The 18,442-nt window shown below is 47.1% G+C and overlaps 1 protein-coding gene and 1 long non-coding RNA gene across 2 annotated transcripts in view; both read left to right on the top strand.

The window, feature by feature from the left end:
* The window catches only part of LOC137439279 (L-serine dehydratase/L-threonine deaminase-like), a 69,062-nt gene extending 61,118 nt beyond the window's left edge, over window positions 1-7,944 (top strand). Inside the window, exons 9-13 of the mRNA XM_078768009.1 lie at window positions 2,586-2,725; window positions 2,897-2,985; window positions 3,130-3,357; window positions 6,203-6,327; window positions 7,597-7,944. Of these exons, the coding sequence (XP_078624135.1) occupies window positions 2,586-2,725; window positions 2,897-2,985; window positions 3,130-3,357; window positions 6,203-6,327; window positions 7,597-7,817 (803 nt within the window). The 3' untranslated portion in view covers window positions 7,818-7,944. The remainder of the gene's footprint in view (window positions 1-2,585; window positions 2,726-2,896; window positions 2,986-3,129; window positions 3,358-6,202; window positions 6,328-7,596) is intronic.
* A 5,759-nt stretch (window positions 7,945-13,703) lies between these two features.
* On the top strand, window positions 13,704-17,816 carry LOC137439374 (uncharacterized). Its single transcript, XR_010986907.2, has 2 exons — window positions 13,704-16,613; window positions 16,736-17,816. It is a non-coding gene; the product is annotated as an uncharacterized LOC137439374 (long non-coding RNA).
* The last annotated feature ends 626 nt before the right edge of the window (window positions 17,817-18,442 follow it).

The raw sequence follows: 18,442 nt of genomic DNA, 5'->3' as shown, positions 1-18,442 counted from the left end.
CAATCAGGCCATGCTGGCCCAGGCGTTCGAAGAGCGTGCAGAGGTGGCGTAGGACGCGCTGGCGATGAGGATATCGTCCAGGTAGACGTAGACAAAATCCAAGTCGCGCAGGACGCTGTCCATCAGTCGCTGGAACGCCTGAGCCGCATTCTTCAGACCGAAGGGCATGCGCAGGAACTCGAAGAGTCCGAATGGCGTGATGACCGCCGTCTTCGGGACGTCCTCCGGCCTGACGGGGACCTGATGGTAGCCGCGTATGAGGTCCACCTTCGAGAAGAAGGACATGCCCGCCAAACGGGCGGAAAAGTCCTGAATGTGGGGGACGGGGTAGCGGTCGGAAGTGGTGGCGTCATTGAGACGGCGATAGTCCCCGCACGGTAGCCATCCCCCGCCGGGCTTCGGCACGATGTGCAGCGGCGACGCCCAAGCACTCTCCGAGCACCGAACGATGCCGAGTCACTCCAGGGTAGCGAACGCCGCTTTTGCCACCGCCAGCTTCGTTGGCTCGAGGCGGCATGCCCGGGCGTAGACCGGTGGCCCGACGGTGGGGATGTGATGGGCCACCCCGTGCTTGATGGCCCCCGCCGAGAAGGTGGGCCGCGTGAGGGCCGGGAAGCCGGCGAGGAGGTGGGTGAATTCGTCCGCTGCCGGAAGCGTACAGATGAACGTGGCCGGAACCGAACCGTTCGGCAAGCCGCTTGGCAAGCCGCTCGGCGAGCCGCTCGTTGAGCTGCTCGACGAGCTGGGCAGCGCACAAGCGAGCGAGCTGAACGTCTCGGCCTGGACAAGACGTCTGCGCTTTACGTCGACCAGGAGCCCATTAGCGCACAGGAAGTCCACGCCAAGCAGTGCCATGGGCACGTCGGCGGTGACGAACGTCCATCGGAAAACCTGCCCTCTGAACCGCAGAGAGAGGCAGCGTTTTCCGTACGTACGGATGGGCGTCACGTTCGCGGCAAGCAGCGCGGGGCCCCCGCCCGCGGCGTGCTTGTCTGACGTACCGGCGGGAATGACACTCACCTGCGCTCCCGTGTCGCACAGGTAACGGCGCCCGGATAAGGTGTCCGTTATGAACAGCAGGCTGCTCGAACGGCCGGCGCTCATCGCCACTATTGAGCGCCGGCCCGGGTGTTTCCCGACCTGTTGAAGGAGCATGGCGGATGACACTGCCGAGCCTCGTGGCCGAACTTGGCATGGAACCAGCACCAGGTGGTGGAGCTGGAGGAGTGCGGCTGGCTCCGCCAGGCCGGTGGAGTTGGCGGTTTTCCCTGTGGTGGCGGTTTTCGCCGCGGCGGTGGGCGGGGCGTGGCGGCGGTCACGAGGTGCGTATCAGCATGCTGCGTATGCTGTGTACGCTGATGCTGTGGATCAGCATCATCAGCAGCATCAGCCTCGAGGTCCGTGACGGCCGCACCGGCTCTCGCCCGCGTGTCCGAAGCCGCGAAGTACCTGTCCGCCTCGGCTGCCAATGCTCGGGGTTCCGTTAGCACGGTCCCGGCCAACGCGAGGCGAACCTGCACTGGAAGTTGGTGACGGAAAAGCGCCCGGAATAGAGAACCGGGGGCTTCGTCGCCCAACAGCGACAGCATATGGTCCATTCGGACCGACAGGCGCGTGTCGCCGAGCTCGGGGAGATCCAGGAGGCGGTCGGCCCGTGCGTCGTCCGTGAGGCCGAACGTGGCTAGGAGTAGCCGCTTGAGTGCCTCGTACTTGTGGCCGTCCGGTGGGTGGCGAAGGACGGACACAACTCGAGCGGCCGTGCCGGGCCCGAGGGAGGCGACAACGTGGCGTGTCGTTGCCGGTGAGGCGCCGTAGCTGAAATTGGGCTTCGGCTTGGACGAACCAGACTTCAGCCTGGGCCTCCCAAAATTCGGGAAGTTTAATCGACATTGCGTTGTTGGCCATGGCAATGGCGTCGTGTGTGGAAGGATCGCTCTGGCAGATCCAACGTCGAGGGTCACCAGTAAAGCGCGGCGTTACGCGCGCTGCTTGCGAGCAAGGAGGAAGCGGCAAGCGGTAACTTATAAGCGTCTTTATTTGAGGAGCTCACTGTAACACTAGCGCGCTCCGGGCTGCGCGCCCCGTGTATATCCTCAGGCCACACCTAACCCTCGGGCGTGGCCGCCGCCCACTTGGTGCGCGGAATGATGTCACCACGCCAGTGGGCTTTCGTGTCCGCCACAATAGCCTATTTTACTCCAGGGGGTCCCAGGAATACCCACCCAAAATTTTGTCGTGATCGGTTCAGCCGTTTTTGCGGTACCTGGGAACAGACAGACAGACATTTGGTGAATTATAGTAAGATGTAGCAGCAAGGTGTCCTTGTCTGGAACAGTGTATGCCTTTCCTCAAGCTATAACATATTCGGTTCTGGCTAAATATCTGGTATCATGTAAGTACAAACCAGAGTAGTATGTACACAGGAGGGAGACAGGTGGGGGAGGGGGGTTAGGGGGGAAGGGGGGTGCTTCCTCCTTCAGATTACTCAACTATGACTGTCCCTGGTGGAAGATGTGCAAAGCATTTCCTGTTTCTTTCGACTTTGTACATAGTATTCACCTTAGTGGTTGTGCACCTGCACACAGGTGGAAATGCGGGACTGGCCGCTGCATACGCGGCTCGCAAGCTTGGCATCCCGGCGACCATCTTCGTGCCCGACACCACTCCCACCTTCACCATCGAACGACTACAGGGCGAGGGTGCCACAGTGGCCATTGCTGGCAAGGTAGAGTGCTCATCCATGAGACAAGGTCTTTGTTCTTTCTCCAATTCTTCATGGATTATCCTTCCATTCGCCGACTGGTGAAATTTGCATTGAACTTGTTGCATCCTGTTACCAATGAGATGCTTATGGTGAACCTTTTTGTTTTGATTCCTCGTGTTTAAATCTTTGCAGACGCTTGATGATGCCATCGAACATGCGATTGGAGTAGCTAAGAGTAACGGATGGATGTACATCCCTCCCTTCGATAACCCACTTATCTGGTATGAGATGCTACATTAACTATTAACTTTCCCCATGGTACTTTTGAACTTTTGAACTTTTTGCATAGTACAAAGATTCATATATCTGCGAAAGGATATTTTCCTCTTTCTGATCTTTTTGTTCCTGACCCTGGCTCTTCACAGGGAAGGTCACATGAGTTTGGTGCGTGAACTGAAGGCCACAATGCATGACCAGCCTGGTGCCATCGTGCTGTCTGTCGGGGGCGGCGGGTTGCTCTGTGGAGTCATTCAGGATCTTCGAGAGGTGGGCTGGGGAGACGTTCCCATCATCGCCATGGAAACCGAAGGGGCACACAGCCTTAATGCCGCCATGAAGAGTGGACAACTCGTCACACTTCCAAAAATTACCAGGTTAGTCCAACATAGGTTTGATAATCAATTTGAACGTCTTCGACAAAAAATGGAATAACTCTGTCTTCGAATTTTGCAATATGGATGCTCATTGCCATATAACTTAATCCCCATTATCATTTATCAAACCAGAACGGCACCCAGTGGAGAGCATACCTCCACCTGGTTGGCCATATCACTCAATGGTGAAGAATCACTTTCAAAATTCTACCATCTGGATCCAGATCTTCACCAAAATTGAATCGATTCTTCCTTGTCACACAAACAACCTCTCCAACAAGTTTCGTCCAAATCCATCCATAACTCTTTGAGATATCCTGCTACGTATCGTTTTTGGTCCTATCTCCCAATGGTGAAGAATCACTCGAAAAATAAAATAATTATTGTAGCCGAATCCATATTCAGATCTTTACCAAAATTGAATGGATTCTTCCTTGTCGCACACACAACGGGTCCACCGAGTTTCGTCCAAATCCATCCACAACGTTTTGAGATATCCTGCTACGTATCGTTTTTGGCCCTATCTCCCAATGGTGAAGAATCAGTCAAACATTCTAGTAGCCGGATCCGAATCCGGATCTTCACCAACACCTAATATTTCGTGCTTGTCACATACGCCACATCTCTGCAAAATTTCGTCCGAATCCGTCCACAACTTTTTGAGATATTTTGATCACAGACAAACGGACAGGGGTGAAAACATAACCTCCATCCACCCTTTTTTGCGGAGGTAATAAGCACATGAATTCTTGATATTACAACAAGTTTCCCAAGAGGTGTAACATGAGTACCAGGCCATTAGGCCCATCAAGCTTTGAGTACCTATCTTTGAGTAACATGAGTACCCATCCAGGCATTGAGTACCAATCTTTGAGTGACATAGTACCCATCCAGGCTTTGAGTACCAAATCTTTGAGTAACATGAGTACCCATCGAGGCTTTGAGTACCAAGTCTTTGAGTAACATGAGTACCCATCGAGGCTTTGAGTACCAAGTCTTTGAGTAACATGAGTACCCATCCAGGCTTTGAGTACCAAGTCTTTGAGTAACATGAGTACCCATCCAAACTTTGAGTACCAATCTTTGAGTAACATGAGTACCCATCCAGGCATTGAGTACCAATCTTTGAGTGACATAGTACCCATCGAGGCTTTGAGTACCAAGTCTTTGAGTAACATGAGTACCCATCCAGGCTTTGAGTACCAAGTCTTTGAGTAACATGAGTACCCATCCAAGCTTTGAGTACCAATCTTTGAGTAACATGAGTACCCATCCAGGCATTGAGTACCAATCTTTGAGTGACATAGTACCCATCGAGGCTTTGAGTACCAAATCTTTGAGTAACATGAGTACCCATCCAGGCTTTGAGTACCAATCTTTGAGTAACATGAGTACCCATCCAGGCTTTGAGTACCAAATCTTTGAGTAACATGAGTACCCATCCAGGCTTTGAGTACCAAATCTTTGAGTAACATGAGTACCCATCCAGGCTTTGAGTACCAAATCTTTGAGTAACATGAGTACCCATCCAGGCTTTGAGTACCAATCTTTGAGTAACATGAGTACCCATCCAGGCTTTGAGTACCAAATCTTTGAGTAACATGAGTACCCATCCAGGCTTTGAGTACCAAATCTTTGAGTAACATGAGTACCCATCCAGGCTTTGAGTAGCAATCTTTGAGTAACATGAGTAACCATCCAAGCTTTGAGTACCAAATCTTTGAATAACTTGAGTACCCATCCAGGCTTTGAGTACCAATCTTTGAATAACATGAGTAACCATCCAGGCTTTGAGTACCAAATCTTTGAATAACATGAGTACCCATCCAGGCTTTGAGTACCAATCTTTGAATAACATGAGTACCCATCCAGGCTTTGAGTACCAATCTTTGAGTAAAATGAGTACCCATCCAGGCTTTGAGTACCAATCTTTGAATAACATGAGTACCCATCCAGGCTTTGAGTACCAAATATTTGAGTAACATGAGTACCCATCCAGGCTTTGAGTAGCAATCTTTGAGTAACATGAGTACCCATCCAGGCTTTGAGTACCAATCTTTGAATAACATGAGTACCCATCCAGGCTTTGAGTACCAATCTTTGAGTAACATGAGTACCCATCCAGGCTTTGAGTACCAATCTTTGAGTAACATGAGTACCCATCCAGGCTTTGAGTACCAATCTTTGAATAACATGAGTACCCATCCAGGCTTTGAGTACCAATCTTTGAGTAAAATGAGTACCCATCCAGGCTTTAAGTACCAATCTTTGAATAACATGAGTACCCATCCAGGCTTTCAGTACCAAATCTTTGAGTAACATGAGTACCCATCCAGGCTTTGAGTACCAATCTTTGAGTAACATGAGTACCCATCCAGGCTTTGAGTACCAATCTTTGAGTAACATGAGTACCCATCCAGGCTTTGAGTACCAATCTTTGAGTAACATGAGTACCCATCCAGGCTTTGAGTACCAATCTTTGAGTAACATGAGTACCCATCCAGGCTTTGAGTACCAATCTTTGAGTAACATAAGTAGTAAGTACCCATCCAGGCTTTGAGTACCAATCTTTGAATAGCATGAGTACCCATCAAACTCTGGTTGTTTGTTTGTGCTCTTTCCTTTTAAACTCTGAGCTTCTGGCAAGGAAACAGCACATACTAAGTCAGCGCATGTTTTAGAGAAGGTACTGATTTTTAAGTCTTCGGTGTGACTCGGCCAGAGGTCGGACCGCCAAACTCAAAGCGGACACCCAAGGTTGACCAACATGTACAATATTCAATAACAGGCAGTCATATTAAAGTGTTTTTGATGACACCAAAGTAATACACCACTGTTTCTTCAGTATCGCCACCACACTTGGTGCAAAGCGAGTGGGTGAACAAACATTCCGTTTGGCCAATGAACACCCGGTGTTTCCTGCGATGGTGACGGACCAAGACGCTGTCAGGGCACTGGAGAGATTTGTTGGTGAGACAGTTAAACCTACTTTGAAAAGTGATTAATTACATTCGTATGACGCAACCTGAGTGTATTGTACCCTCTGTCACGCAACCTGAGTATGAGTGTATTGTACCCTCTGTCGCGCAACCCGAGTGTGTGTATTGTACCCTCTGTCCCACAACCTGAGTATGAGTGTATTGTACCCTCTGTCGCGCAACCCGAGTGTGTGTATTGTACCCTCTGTCACGCAACATGAGTATGAGTGTATTCTACCCTCTGTCGCGCAACCCGAGTATGAGTGTATTGTACCCTCTGTCACGCAACATGAGTATGAGTGTATTGTACCCTCTGTCCCACAACCTGAGTATGAGTGTATTGTACCCTCTGTCACGCAACCTGAGTATGAGTGTATTGTACCCTCTGTCGCGCAACCCGAGTGTGTGTATTGTACCCTCTGTCACGCAACATGAGTATGAGTGTATTCTACCCTCTGTCGCGCAACCCGAGTATGAGTGTATTGTACCCTCTGTCACGCGACCTGAGTATGAGTGTATTGTACCCTCTGTCACACGACCTGAGTATGAGTGTATTGTACCCTCTGTCACACGACCTGAGTATGAGTGTATTGTACCCTCTGTCACACAACCTGAGTATGAGTGTATTGTACCCTCTGTCACGCAACATGAGTATGAGTGTGTTGTACCCTCTGTCCCACAACCTGAGTATGAGTGTATTGTACCCTCTGTCACGCAACCTGAGTATGAGTGTATTGTACCCTCTGTCGCGCAACCCGAGTGTGTGTATTGTACCCTCTGTCGCGCAACCCGAGTATGAGTGTATTGTACCCTCTGTCACGCGACCTGAGTATGAGTGTATTGTACCCTCTGTCACACGACCTGAGTATGAGTGTATTGTACCCTCTGTCACACAACCTGAGTATGAGTGTATTGTACCCTCTGTCACGCGACCTGAGTATGAGTGTATTGTACCCTCTGTCACGCGACCTGAGTATGAGTGTATTGTACCCTCTGTCACACAACCTGAGTATGAGTGTATTGTACCCTCTGTCACGCGACCTGAGTATGAGTGTATTGTACCCGCTGTCACACAACCTGAGTATGAGTGTATTGTACCCTCTGTCACGTGACCTGAGTATGAGTGTATTGTACCCTCTGTCACACAACCTGAGTATGAGTGTATTGTACCCTCTGTCACGCGACCTGAGTATGAGTGTATTGTACCCTCTGTCACGCGACCTGAGTATGAGTGTATTGTACCCTCTGTCACGTGGCACAGACGATGAGAAGATGCTTGTGGAGCCGGCGTGTGGCGCGGCCCTTTCTGCTGTCTACGAAGACGTCATCGGCAAGCTGCAGTACGAGGGCAAATTAAGCCACAACCTGTCGTCCATTGTGATCGTCGTGTGTGGAGGCAGCAACATTACACTCGCCCAGCTCTACAAACTGAAGGCACAACTCGGAATTAAAGATGGAGCCGCAGGCCTAGTCAGCAGCTAGGCCTCCGATGTTACCTGTACAAAAGGAATCGTAATGATATTCTTTTGGGTTGGTTTTTTCTTTTTTGAAATAGACCATTAGTTTCCATTTGATAGAGATATTTTTTAGATAGTATGTAATAGATGAATCAAGAAATTCAATGTCCATAAACTTTTGTCAGAAGAAGAATCACAAATTTTAATTCCCGAGGAGGACAACACTTTCTGTCTACAAGGAAATACACAGCAAGGAACAATAATCTTTATCAAACCAAGAAGAGCATACTACAATTCACAAAAGCACATTGCAAGATTCACACCAAGTCCCAAGTGAAAATCCTGGTACAGTAGAGATGTACATCAGAGGAAACATCATAAGGGTACATCAAATAACAGTAACATGCACAGAATACAGTCAACATACAGTGTAAACATACAGAATCGACCAGCCAAGTGAAGTATCCTAAGTACAACATTTACAACATTACAAACCCAGTGAAAATCCTAAGTACAACAAACCAACATTTTACAAACCCAGTGATAATCCTAAATATTTGGACGTCAGTTCTGATCTTTATACAAGTTGGAAATGGGAGGAGCAATTGGAGGGGGAGGAGCGAAGAGAGGGGAGGAGAGCAGTAGGATTGGTTAGGCAAAGTGTAGGTGGGAGAGAGCAAGGATCGAGGGATACAATGTGATTGGTCGAGTGAAATATTGAGCGGAGGGATATCCCGCTGAATGAGGAATGCATATAAAAATCTCCTTAATGAGGAAGATATGTTCTTCTGGACTCTGCGTTGCCAAGATTCTCCCAATTATTTGTAAAATCATTCACCTCATGTGAATGTAACTACAAAGAAACTTTATATATATTTACTAATTCAAACTTTTAAATATCAAACTTAGAAATACCTGAGTTTTGCAAGCACATCAAATTCCAAATCTGCATGTTATCTGTAATTCATTCATCTTTAACATTATTGTTTTCACAGGACCTGAGTATTCTGCCAGTTGATACAAGAGTTATCATACCATATTGCAAATTGACACAACAGTAACATGAGACTTAATAAGTCATGTTAAAACTTCAAACAGGCATGCGATTAAATAAGAAAGTCCTTATTTAATCAACTAGGGCATGCCCGTACTATATCTATATCTAAAATTATATCCCCCCCCGCCCCCTCTATTTACATGAAATGGTTTGGTCCAAAGCGAACGGCTTGCGAGTGGTGACAATCCCCCCCCTCTATTTACATGCAATGGTTTGGTCCAAAGCGAACGGCTTCCGGAGTTTGGTAAAGAAATCGCCATCGCGTGCACAAACGCGCAGGAAAGCGAATGAATCGCAAATTCGTTTTTATTAGTTTTAAAACGTAGTTTAACGCCAACATAGTTTGCAAACGTGAAATAAATGAATACGCTCTCAAATGTGCCATCCGAGGCAGAGTGTGTCCTCCACGTTCGGCACACGCGATCGTTCGCTGCTCTCTGATTGGTTGAATCGTTTTTTGGACATAGCTCGGTAAGTAATTGTCCGATTAATATGAAACCTTGAAAAGGCACATCCTCGGGTCCCCAGCAATATACCTGGCAAGTTAAAAGTATATCGGACCCGTGGTTGTCGAGAAACAGCGGTCACAGACAAACGTACAGACAGAGATTACTGGAATTATAGATAGATAGGTCACTCAGTAGCTATGACAACCACATCCTTTGTCAACCTGCAAACTCATCTTTCCCCTCATAAGTCAAAAATCATATATATATATATATATATATATATATATATATATATATATATATATATATATATATGTATCTATCTATATATATAAAACACTGTGTGTGTGTGTGTGTGTGTGTGTGTGTGTGTGTGTGTGTGTGTGTGTGTGTGTGTGTGTGTGTGTGTGTGTAATGTTACCGATAGACTCTGAAACGGAGAGGCTCACGTGCTTGATATTTGGCATAGACATGGCCATTGAGCCTGGGACGAACATGGCCGAGACAATATTTGACGAGATCCATATTTTTTATTCATATTTACCTCAGCGCATTTCAGCGAAGTACCCGCTAATCTCAGCCAGTGCGAGCAGCTCGCTGATTCACTCAGAGCGATCACGTGATGTTCCATCCCGTCACACGTCACACGTTTGCACGTAATTTAGGGCGAAAAGCCATTGCGTTTTTTCACCTTTATGCGATCGTGTTTTGTGTCGATTTTGTGCGATATGAATTAAATTTTAATTCATATTTCGTGTTTACGAATTCGAATACGAAGGATTTCCCCTTTCCCCTTTCGATTTCGAATACGAATTGAATACGAGCTTGAGTCGAGAGGGCGAATGTACAGGTTGGGAATGTGCGGGTCTCCCTTCCCCCGCCCGGCAACGCCGGTACTGGAGGGCGTCACAGGATCGGTGAGTCTCCAAATCCGCTTCGTGCTGTTGCGAAGATGCAGGAAGATGTCGCGATTGTTGTGCTGCTCTCCGACCATGAGAACTGCAACGTCATTGTTGACTGGCCCTCCCCTTCCCTCCCCCTTCCCCCTCCCCCGTCCGTCCTCCCCCTCCCTTCCCCCTCCGTCCTCCCCCTCCCTCCCCCCTACCCCTTCCCCTTCTCCCCTCCCCCCTCCCTTTTCCCCCTCCCTTTTCCCATCCCCCTCCCCTTTCCCCCTTCCCCCTCCCCTTTCCCCCTCCCCCTCCCCCTCCCACGTCCCCCTCCCCCCACCCCTCCCCCCACCCCTCCCCCCTCCCCCTCGCCCTCCCATCCCTCACCCTCCCCCCTCCCCCCTCCCCTCCGACGAGGAGGCGCGAGGTCCCGGTAATGGCGGCTGGCTCGTCCTCGAGCCGTCGCTGCAAGGTGAAGATTCTCCGGAATCACACCTGTACCTGGCTTCGCAGGCTTTTCCACAATTCCAGCGATCACCAATCGCTCAAGATTCCCTTCCCGGACTCAAAGTTCTCTCGCCATGTAAGCTCGCCCAAGCCAGGTGCGGAGCTTCGGCAGAACACCTCCTTTTCCTTTCTCTCACGTCCTCCTCCCTCGACCTCTTCCGGCCCACTATGCCATTTCCGGTATTATTTTATCATGAGCGCTTTTAAACCTTTTATCTATCATAACCCTTTCCCTTCAACCACAATCACCAGAATACTTAGAACCAACAACAATAATCACAACAACAATCATTAGGGCCAAATCCGTAACAATATATATATATATTGACCACTTCTATTGTATCAGGGAACTTTTTGTCCAACTCTGAAAATAATTACCAAGTATTTTGCATTTACTTATCAAAACAATGTTAGCTTCAACCTCGCACTGAGTCAATTATTCACAGTCACAATGAAAGCTTGTTTACCGAGCGCATTGACAAGCAAGCCTCGATAAACCAGTTAAGTGAAAGAAAATTACTTCAGACAGCCTGGTTAGACAATGTGTCACCAGCTGCGAGTTTGTCTTATTTACCAAGAAAACAATATCTTTGCTTACAATTTGCTTATGGAACTTCAGTAAGACATACTCGATCTAACATTACATTATTTCCAAAAAACACCCTATCTGTAATCATAATATCCTCAGTCATAAAAATGATTTAACCATGACAATATGTGGTCAACCATTGCCTCTACTAACAATTTACTTTTCGCGAGCGAACGAATTTGGTCAGAGTGTCGGAGATGATTCGCCTACTGGAGGAAATCTCAACTTCTGCATGGAAATCACAAAAACACTTGCACACAAGGTGAGCAGGTTGTAGCTCATATAAATTACTTGCTTCATAAATTTTACACTTCCACAGTGTATTGTACCCTCTGTCACGCGACCTGAGTATGAGTGTATTGTACCCTCTGTCACGTGGCACAGACGATGAGAAGATGCTTGTGGAGCTGGCGTGTGGCGCGGCCCTTTCTGCTGTCTACGAAGACGTCATCGGCAAGCTGCAGTACGAGGGCAAATTAAGCCACAACCTGTCGTCCATTGTGATCGTCATGTGTGGAGGCAGCAACATTACACTCACCCAGCTCTACAAACTGAAGGCACAACTCGGAATTAAAGATGCAGCCGCAGGCCTAGTCAGCTGCTAGGCCTCCGATGTTACCTGTACAAAAGGAATCGTAATGATATTCTTTCGGGTTGTTTTTTTCTTTTTTGATCCACCTACAAATAACAACAATCATTAGGGCCGAATCCGTAACACTCCCCCCCCCCCCCCCCCCCCCCTCAGGAAAGAAAGTTTGAACACCGCGAGAACTTTCTTTGTAAGTAAAGCTTTGAAACCACCAAAAGTAAATTCAAAACCCACATCATCCATTCCCATGGGCAACAGTACTCAATATTTCCCCAAAAAATAAAGCAACAAACTTTCACACCACCCCCAGAGCTTTCCCAAAATTAATTCCCTCTGGACAAATCGTCAGCCACGACATTGTCCCGGCCCTTTACATGTTCAATTTCCAAGTTGAACCCCTGCAAAGCCAAACTCCATCTCACCAACCTCTGATTTTTATTTTTCATTTTTTGAATGAAGGTTAAGGGGCTGTGATCAAAAACCCAAAGGCCAGCAAATCTATAGCACTTTCCCCGGGAGGCCGAGCTGAAAGCCAGGTTCCATGGTGGTTGGGTGGTGAGGCCTGGAAGTATTCACTACATGGACGCCTTTAGGAACGTGGAGTTGACGGTTAGTCCGGGGAGGAAAGTTCACTACATGGACGCCTTTAGGAACGTGGAGTTCACGGTTAGTCCGTGCAGGAAAGTTCACTACCTGGACCGCCTTTAGGAACGTGGCGTTCACGGTTAGTCCGTGTAGGAATCTTGGCTCGGCGGCTCCGCAGAATTCAGTGCTTCAACTTTTCCGGACTCCTAATAATTATGGTGGGACCACTTGTCACAGTAGTCACCTGACTGGCGGTCTCCTTCTCGGCCACTGCTCTGATAATCCTTCCTTCGGGAGCTGTCATAACTCTGGAAGCCTCCATAATAATATTGCTTGCGGCCACCACCACTACTACTCCGTGGTCCTCCTCTGTAGCCCCCTCGACCCCTAGGAAATGCCTTCCCTACTGTGATGGTCCGACCCTCCAACTCCTTGCTATTCAGATCATTTTCTGCCTCTCTGGCATCCTTTGAGTTTTCAAACGTGACAAAGCCAAACCCTCTTGACTTTCGTGTCTCCCTGTCTTTTATCAGCCGCACTTCCAAAAGTGATCCATAGTTTCTGAAGGCAGACTCCAAAACATCTTCCTGTGTTTTGAAGTTCAGTCCACCTACAAATAACTTGCTAAACTTGTCGCCATCCCTAACTGGTGTGGTGTTATTTTCCCTACTGGGCTTTTTAACAACCATCGGGTTACCATAAACTTGACCACCGGCCAAATCATTCCCGATAACAACCGATACTCCCTCTACAGGAAGCGTGGCTTGTAAACCGACGGTGATCGGTCCTGACACCAAATCGGCTCCAAATGGATGACATGAAGCGGAGCACTAACACAGCCACCAATCCCCTGTAAACGAACACTATCCCCAGTTGCCGTCTCCTCGGACCATGGCAAGATGCCTTCAAGCATTAAAGATTGACGTGCTCCTGTGTCCCTCAATATCCTAACCGGTCTCCGGTTAGTCGAGGCTCCATCCAGTGACACAAACCCCTCGGAAATAAATGGTTGGTAACCCTGTTGAGGGCGATTTCTCACAATGGCCATCGCATTTTGAGTCGTACTAGTCGAACTCCGCTCATGATTTTCCTTTCCCAGAGCATAACAGTTGGACCTCCAGTGTCCAGGTTTATGGCAAAAAGTGCAAGTAGGCCCGGAGGAGAACCTCGTGGTCTGCCAAGGCATGGGGGCGGCGGTCTGCCTCGAGTCCCCCGGACGATAGGTCTGTCTTGGAACCGCAGTCTTCTGATTTCTAGAAGTCGTGGTGTCAAAGTGGACCTCATTTTCATCCCAAAGCCGCCCCCATGGATTTTCATTCTCCGCCCCTGATGTACCATAGCTCCCCTGGTGAGGTCTGGCCGAGAAGTTCAGTTTGTGGAACCCCATCCTGTGTGTTAAGGCATAGTCATCTGCCATGGTGGCTGCCTCATACAGCTTTGGTACTTTCCTTTCCTCCAGATGAACTTTAATGTCCTCGTGGACACACTGTTGGAATTCCTCCACCAGGATCAATTGTCACAATAGTTCGAAGTCTTTCCCAACTCCTTTTGAATCACACCACCTATCAAACATGGTTTCCTTCACTCTGGCAAATTCCACATGGGTCTCACTCTCCCTCCTGGCATTCTGGAATTTTTGCCGGTAAGCTTCCGGGACCAATTCATAGGCTTTGAGAATGTGTTTCTTCAATACCTCGTAATCTGAACATTGGTCAATCGGTAAAGCCGAATAAATCTCTTGAGCTTTACCCACCAGAACACTTAGCACTAGTATGGACCAGTACTCCTCAGGCCAGTTTAACTGTCGAGCCACTTTCTCAAAGTGTGGAAAAAACTTGGCTACCTCCTTTTCATTGAAGGGTGGAACCAGCCTCACATGTCTGCCAGCATCCCAGGTGTTCTGACGAGGTGTCGAACCAGTCGGCATGGATGGAACCTCTCCCCGTTCTTTCATTACATCCAGCTCCTTGAGTCTAATTTCCTGCTGAAGCGCCATTTCACGGTCCTTTAACTCCCTGTCGGCTTTTCTCTCCTCTGCTTCGAGTTCCCTTGCAGCTCACCTTTCCTCTGTTTGTTCCTTTTCTCTTCTTTCCTGGAGTTTCTTTCCACTCTCCTTTCCTCGGTTCTTGCTTGTGATTTTTTCTCTTCTAACCTTTCCTGGAGTTCTCGTTCCTGTGCTTTTAATCTTTCCTGGAGTTCTCGTTCCACTCTCCTTTCCTCTGCTTTTTTGTCTTCTAACCTTTCCTGGAGTTCTCTTTCCTTTGCGGCTCTTCTTTCCTCGCTCTGCAATTGCATCTCCAGTTTCCGGAGCTCCACCTCTTCTGGTTCCTCGGGTAACCAATCCCGGGCTACCTCTCCCCATGTTCCTAATCCCACCATAGATTGTATCACCACTGTCTGCAACTCTGCCTTCTTCATATTAGTTTGGACCTCCAAGCTAAAATGTTTGGCCAATTTCAAGAGGTCCGATTTTACTAACGCTCTGAACTGTGCTTCACTAGGGGTCACTGTAAACTTATCTGCGTCAAACTCCATGGTGACTACTGTTAACATCTGTTAACCTTCGCACAAGATTTTATTTTTTTTTGGGGGGGGGGGGGGGGGGAATTTGGGAATGTTGGAAAAAGTTCCAAATTTTGGAATTCTGGGAATGTTAGGGAATTCTTTCCCGGACTAAATTTCGGACATTTTAGATCCCGGACGCAGACCCAATTTCGAGCCCACGAGTCAATTGGACGAGCCCCCAATTTCTGTTACGGTGTCCTCACCGATTTCCTGGTCTCGGTAAACCTCCGAACCCCGCGAGGAGCCCCGGCAGAAAAAAATATGTTATCCGGTGTCAAAAACAAATCAATAGTGGAACCACACCCAAAGATTGTAAATGAACTGATTGTATTAAAGCACACAGGAAAAAACATACAGCAATGAAAGCAATCAGTTATACAATTAACCTCAAGATGGTAACATAAACTCACAGATCCCAGTCCCAGCTCAGCAGCAGCTTAGCATTAATCCACGCTCCCAGTGAATGGAGCCCAACCCTTCAATGTCTCGATAACTCAACGGAGATGAGGCGAAGACGCGAAGAGGCGAGTACGGCGGTGTAGGTAAGGCATGGACTGTCACGTGGTCTAATCCAACAGTAGCTATGATCCTATTTCGGTAAATCACCGGATGGTGGGACCCGCGGATGCGGCCAACCCAAGGTTCCGCGAACGACGCGCGAGGTCCCAGTAATGGCGGCTGGCTCGTCCTCGAGCCGTCGCTGCAAGGTGAAGATTCTCCGGAATCACACCTGTACCTGGCTTCGCAGGCTTTTCCACAATTCCAGCGATCACCAATCGCTCAAGATTCCCTTCCCGGACTCAAAGTTCTCTCGCCATGTAAGCTCGCCCAAGCCAGGTGCGGAGCTTCGGCAGAACACCTCCTTTTCCTTTCTCTCATGTCCTCCTCCCTCGACCTCTTCCGGCCCACTATGCCATTTCCGGTATTATTTTATCATGAGCGCTTTTAAACCTTTTATCTATCATAACCCTTTCCCTTCAACCACAATCACCAGAATACTTAGAACCAACAACAATAATCACAACAACAATCATTAGGGCCAAATCCGTAACAATATATATATATATTGACCACTTCTATTGTATCAGGGAACTTTTTGTCCAACTCTGAAAATAATTACCAAGTATTTTGCATTTACTTATCAAAACAATGTTAGCTTCAACCTCGCACTGAGTCAATTATTCACAGTCACAATGAAAGCTTGTTTACCGAGCGCATTGACAAGCAAGCCTCGATAAACCAGTTAAGTGAAAGAAAATTACTTCAGACAGCCTGGTTAGACAATGTGTCACCAGCTGCGAGTTTGTCTTATTTACCAAGAAAACAATATCTTTGCTTACAATTTGCTTATGGAACTTCAGTAAGACATACTCGATCTAACATTACATTATTTCCAAAAAACACCCTATCTGTAATCATATTATCCTCAGTCATAAAAATGATTTAACCATGACAATATGTGGTCAACCATTGCCTCTACTAACAATTTACTTTTCGCGAGCGAACGAATTTGGTCAGAGTGTCGGAGATGATTCGCCTACTGGAGGAAATCTCAACTTCTGCATGGAAATCACAAAAACACTTGCACACAAGGTGAGCAGGTTGTAGCTCATATAAATTACTTGCTTCATAAATTTTACACTTCCACAGTGTATTGTACCCTCTGTCACGCGACCTGAGTATGAATGTATTGTACCCTCTGTCACGTGGCACAGACGATGAGAAGATGCTTGTGGAGCCGGCGTGTGGCGCGGCCCTTTCTGCTGTCTACGAAGACGTCATCGGCAAGCTGCAGTACGAGGGCAAATTAAGCCACAACCTGTCGTCCATTGTGATCGTCATGTGTGGAGGCAGCAACATTACACTCACCCAGCTCTACAAACTGAAGGCACAACTCGGAATTAAAGATGCAGCCGCAGGCCTAGTCAGCTGCTAGGCCTCCGATGTTACCTGTACAAAAGGAATCGTAATGATATTCTTTCGGGTTGTTTTTTTCTTTTTTGAAATAGACCATTAGTTTCCTGTTTCTACATCTTTGTCTTTGTATCATTAACTAGTTGTATTTAGTTGTGATGAATTTTTTTTAAGATAGTTCTTTGGAAACCTTGAATTTCACGAGCCTCGATTTTAGCTCTTTCACGAGCCTCGATTCAGTATACAAAAAAAAAAATTTTTTTTTGACGGTAAAATGTAGGGTACGCCCTCCTATCCGCAAATGTCCAACGCCCAAAGAAAAGGGCAGCCGAAGCAATAATGCCAAAAAATAAAATACAGTTGTCTAAAATCCAGAAATCGAATCTCGTTTGATTAGTAAATCAATTTCTGTGTTTAAAATGCAGGTGCAAAGATGCACCTCATTCTCTTGAATATATGTGAATGATGCATGAGACCTCAGGTGGATAAGAAAGGTGTGATTACAATACATTGCTTTATCTTGTGTGGTGAACACGAATACTCGGTTTTAGAGAACGTTACAAAAGGAATATCTGCTTAGTGCAGTCAGGTGATGCCTACCTACCTCCAAATTGGGAGGATACTTAACACGTGGCACTTGAAGCCTGCACAGGCTGGACCTGGGCCTTTCCTATATTATTCAGCTAATGCCAGTTGGTGATGCCTTAATTTTTAGAATTTCATCATATATGATGTTTTTGGAGAAGGGAGGTTTTTTATTTTTGGCTACGTTTCCTTGTTCTGTACAATAAATGACCGGTGAAGAATGTACGAGGTCAGTGCATGATGAGTATGATGAGCAATGATGATGTTGATATTGATAATACATCACATGCGTGTTTCTGTGTTTTGTACATCACATGTGTTTTCTGTGATACAACAGATGAGCTGTGTTTTCATTTTGATATTCTGAGGTCAGCAGTATATGCACAGTGTATGCATCAATGGTAATGAGTTGAAGCAGCAAAGACAACAACTTTACCATGAAAACAACTTCATGAAGTCCTGAGCACTCACTCAGTGCACACTACCCTGATCTGTGTTTGTCAAATATTTGTTGTAAATATTTTATCCTCGCACCTTAATGTTGTACATTTCCTTTTACTTTTTTGTAGGGCAAATAAAAGTTTTATTCCTGAACAAAAGATTTGGGTTTTCTTGTTTACGTTTTTTATTATTTTAATGTTCATTTAATAAGGGTTGAGTATGTATAAAAATAGGAAATAAAATTGAGGAAATGGGAACGGAATTTTCCGCGGAACATTCACACCATTTTTCACCATCAACCATCACACCGTCTTTACCTCCATTCCCGTAGCTTATGCTCGAAGTACTGATTGTTGAGAATGTTGTGTGAGAAACAACAATAAGGACAAAAACATGGATGGCAGGTGACCTGCATTCCATGGGTTTGGCCCATTTCGTTTCTGCAAACCCGCAGAGTCGTTTTCGTGAAGTAAATTTTATGT

Source organism: Myxine glutinosa, chromosome 14 (genome assembly GCF_964187855.1).
Source record: "Myxine glutinosa chromosome 14, kmMyxGlut1.1, whole genome shotgun sequence".
Classification (NCBI taxonomy): Eukaryota; Metazoa; Chordata; class Myxini; order Myxiniformes; family Myxinidae; genus Myxine; species Myxine glutinosa.
The sequence above is the reverse complement of the archived record's forward strand: the minus strand, read 5'-3'. Positions and strand labels throughout refer to the sequence as shown.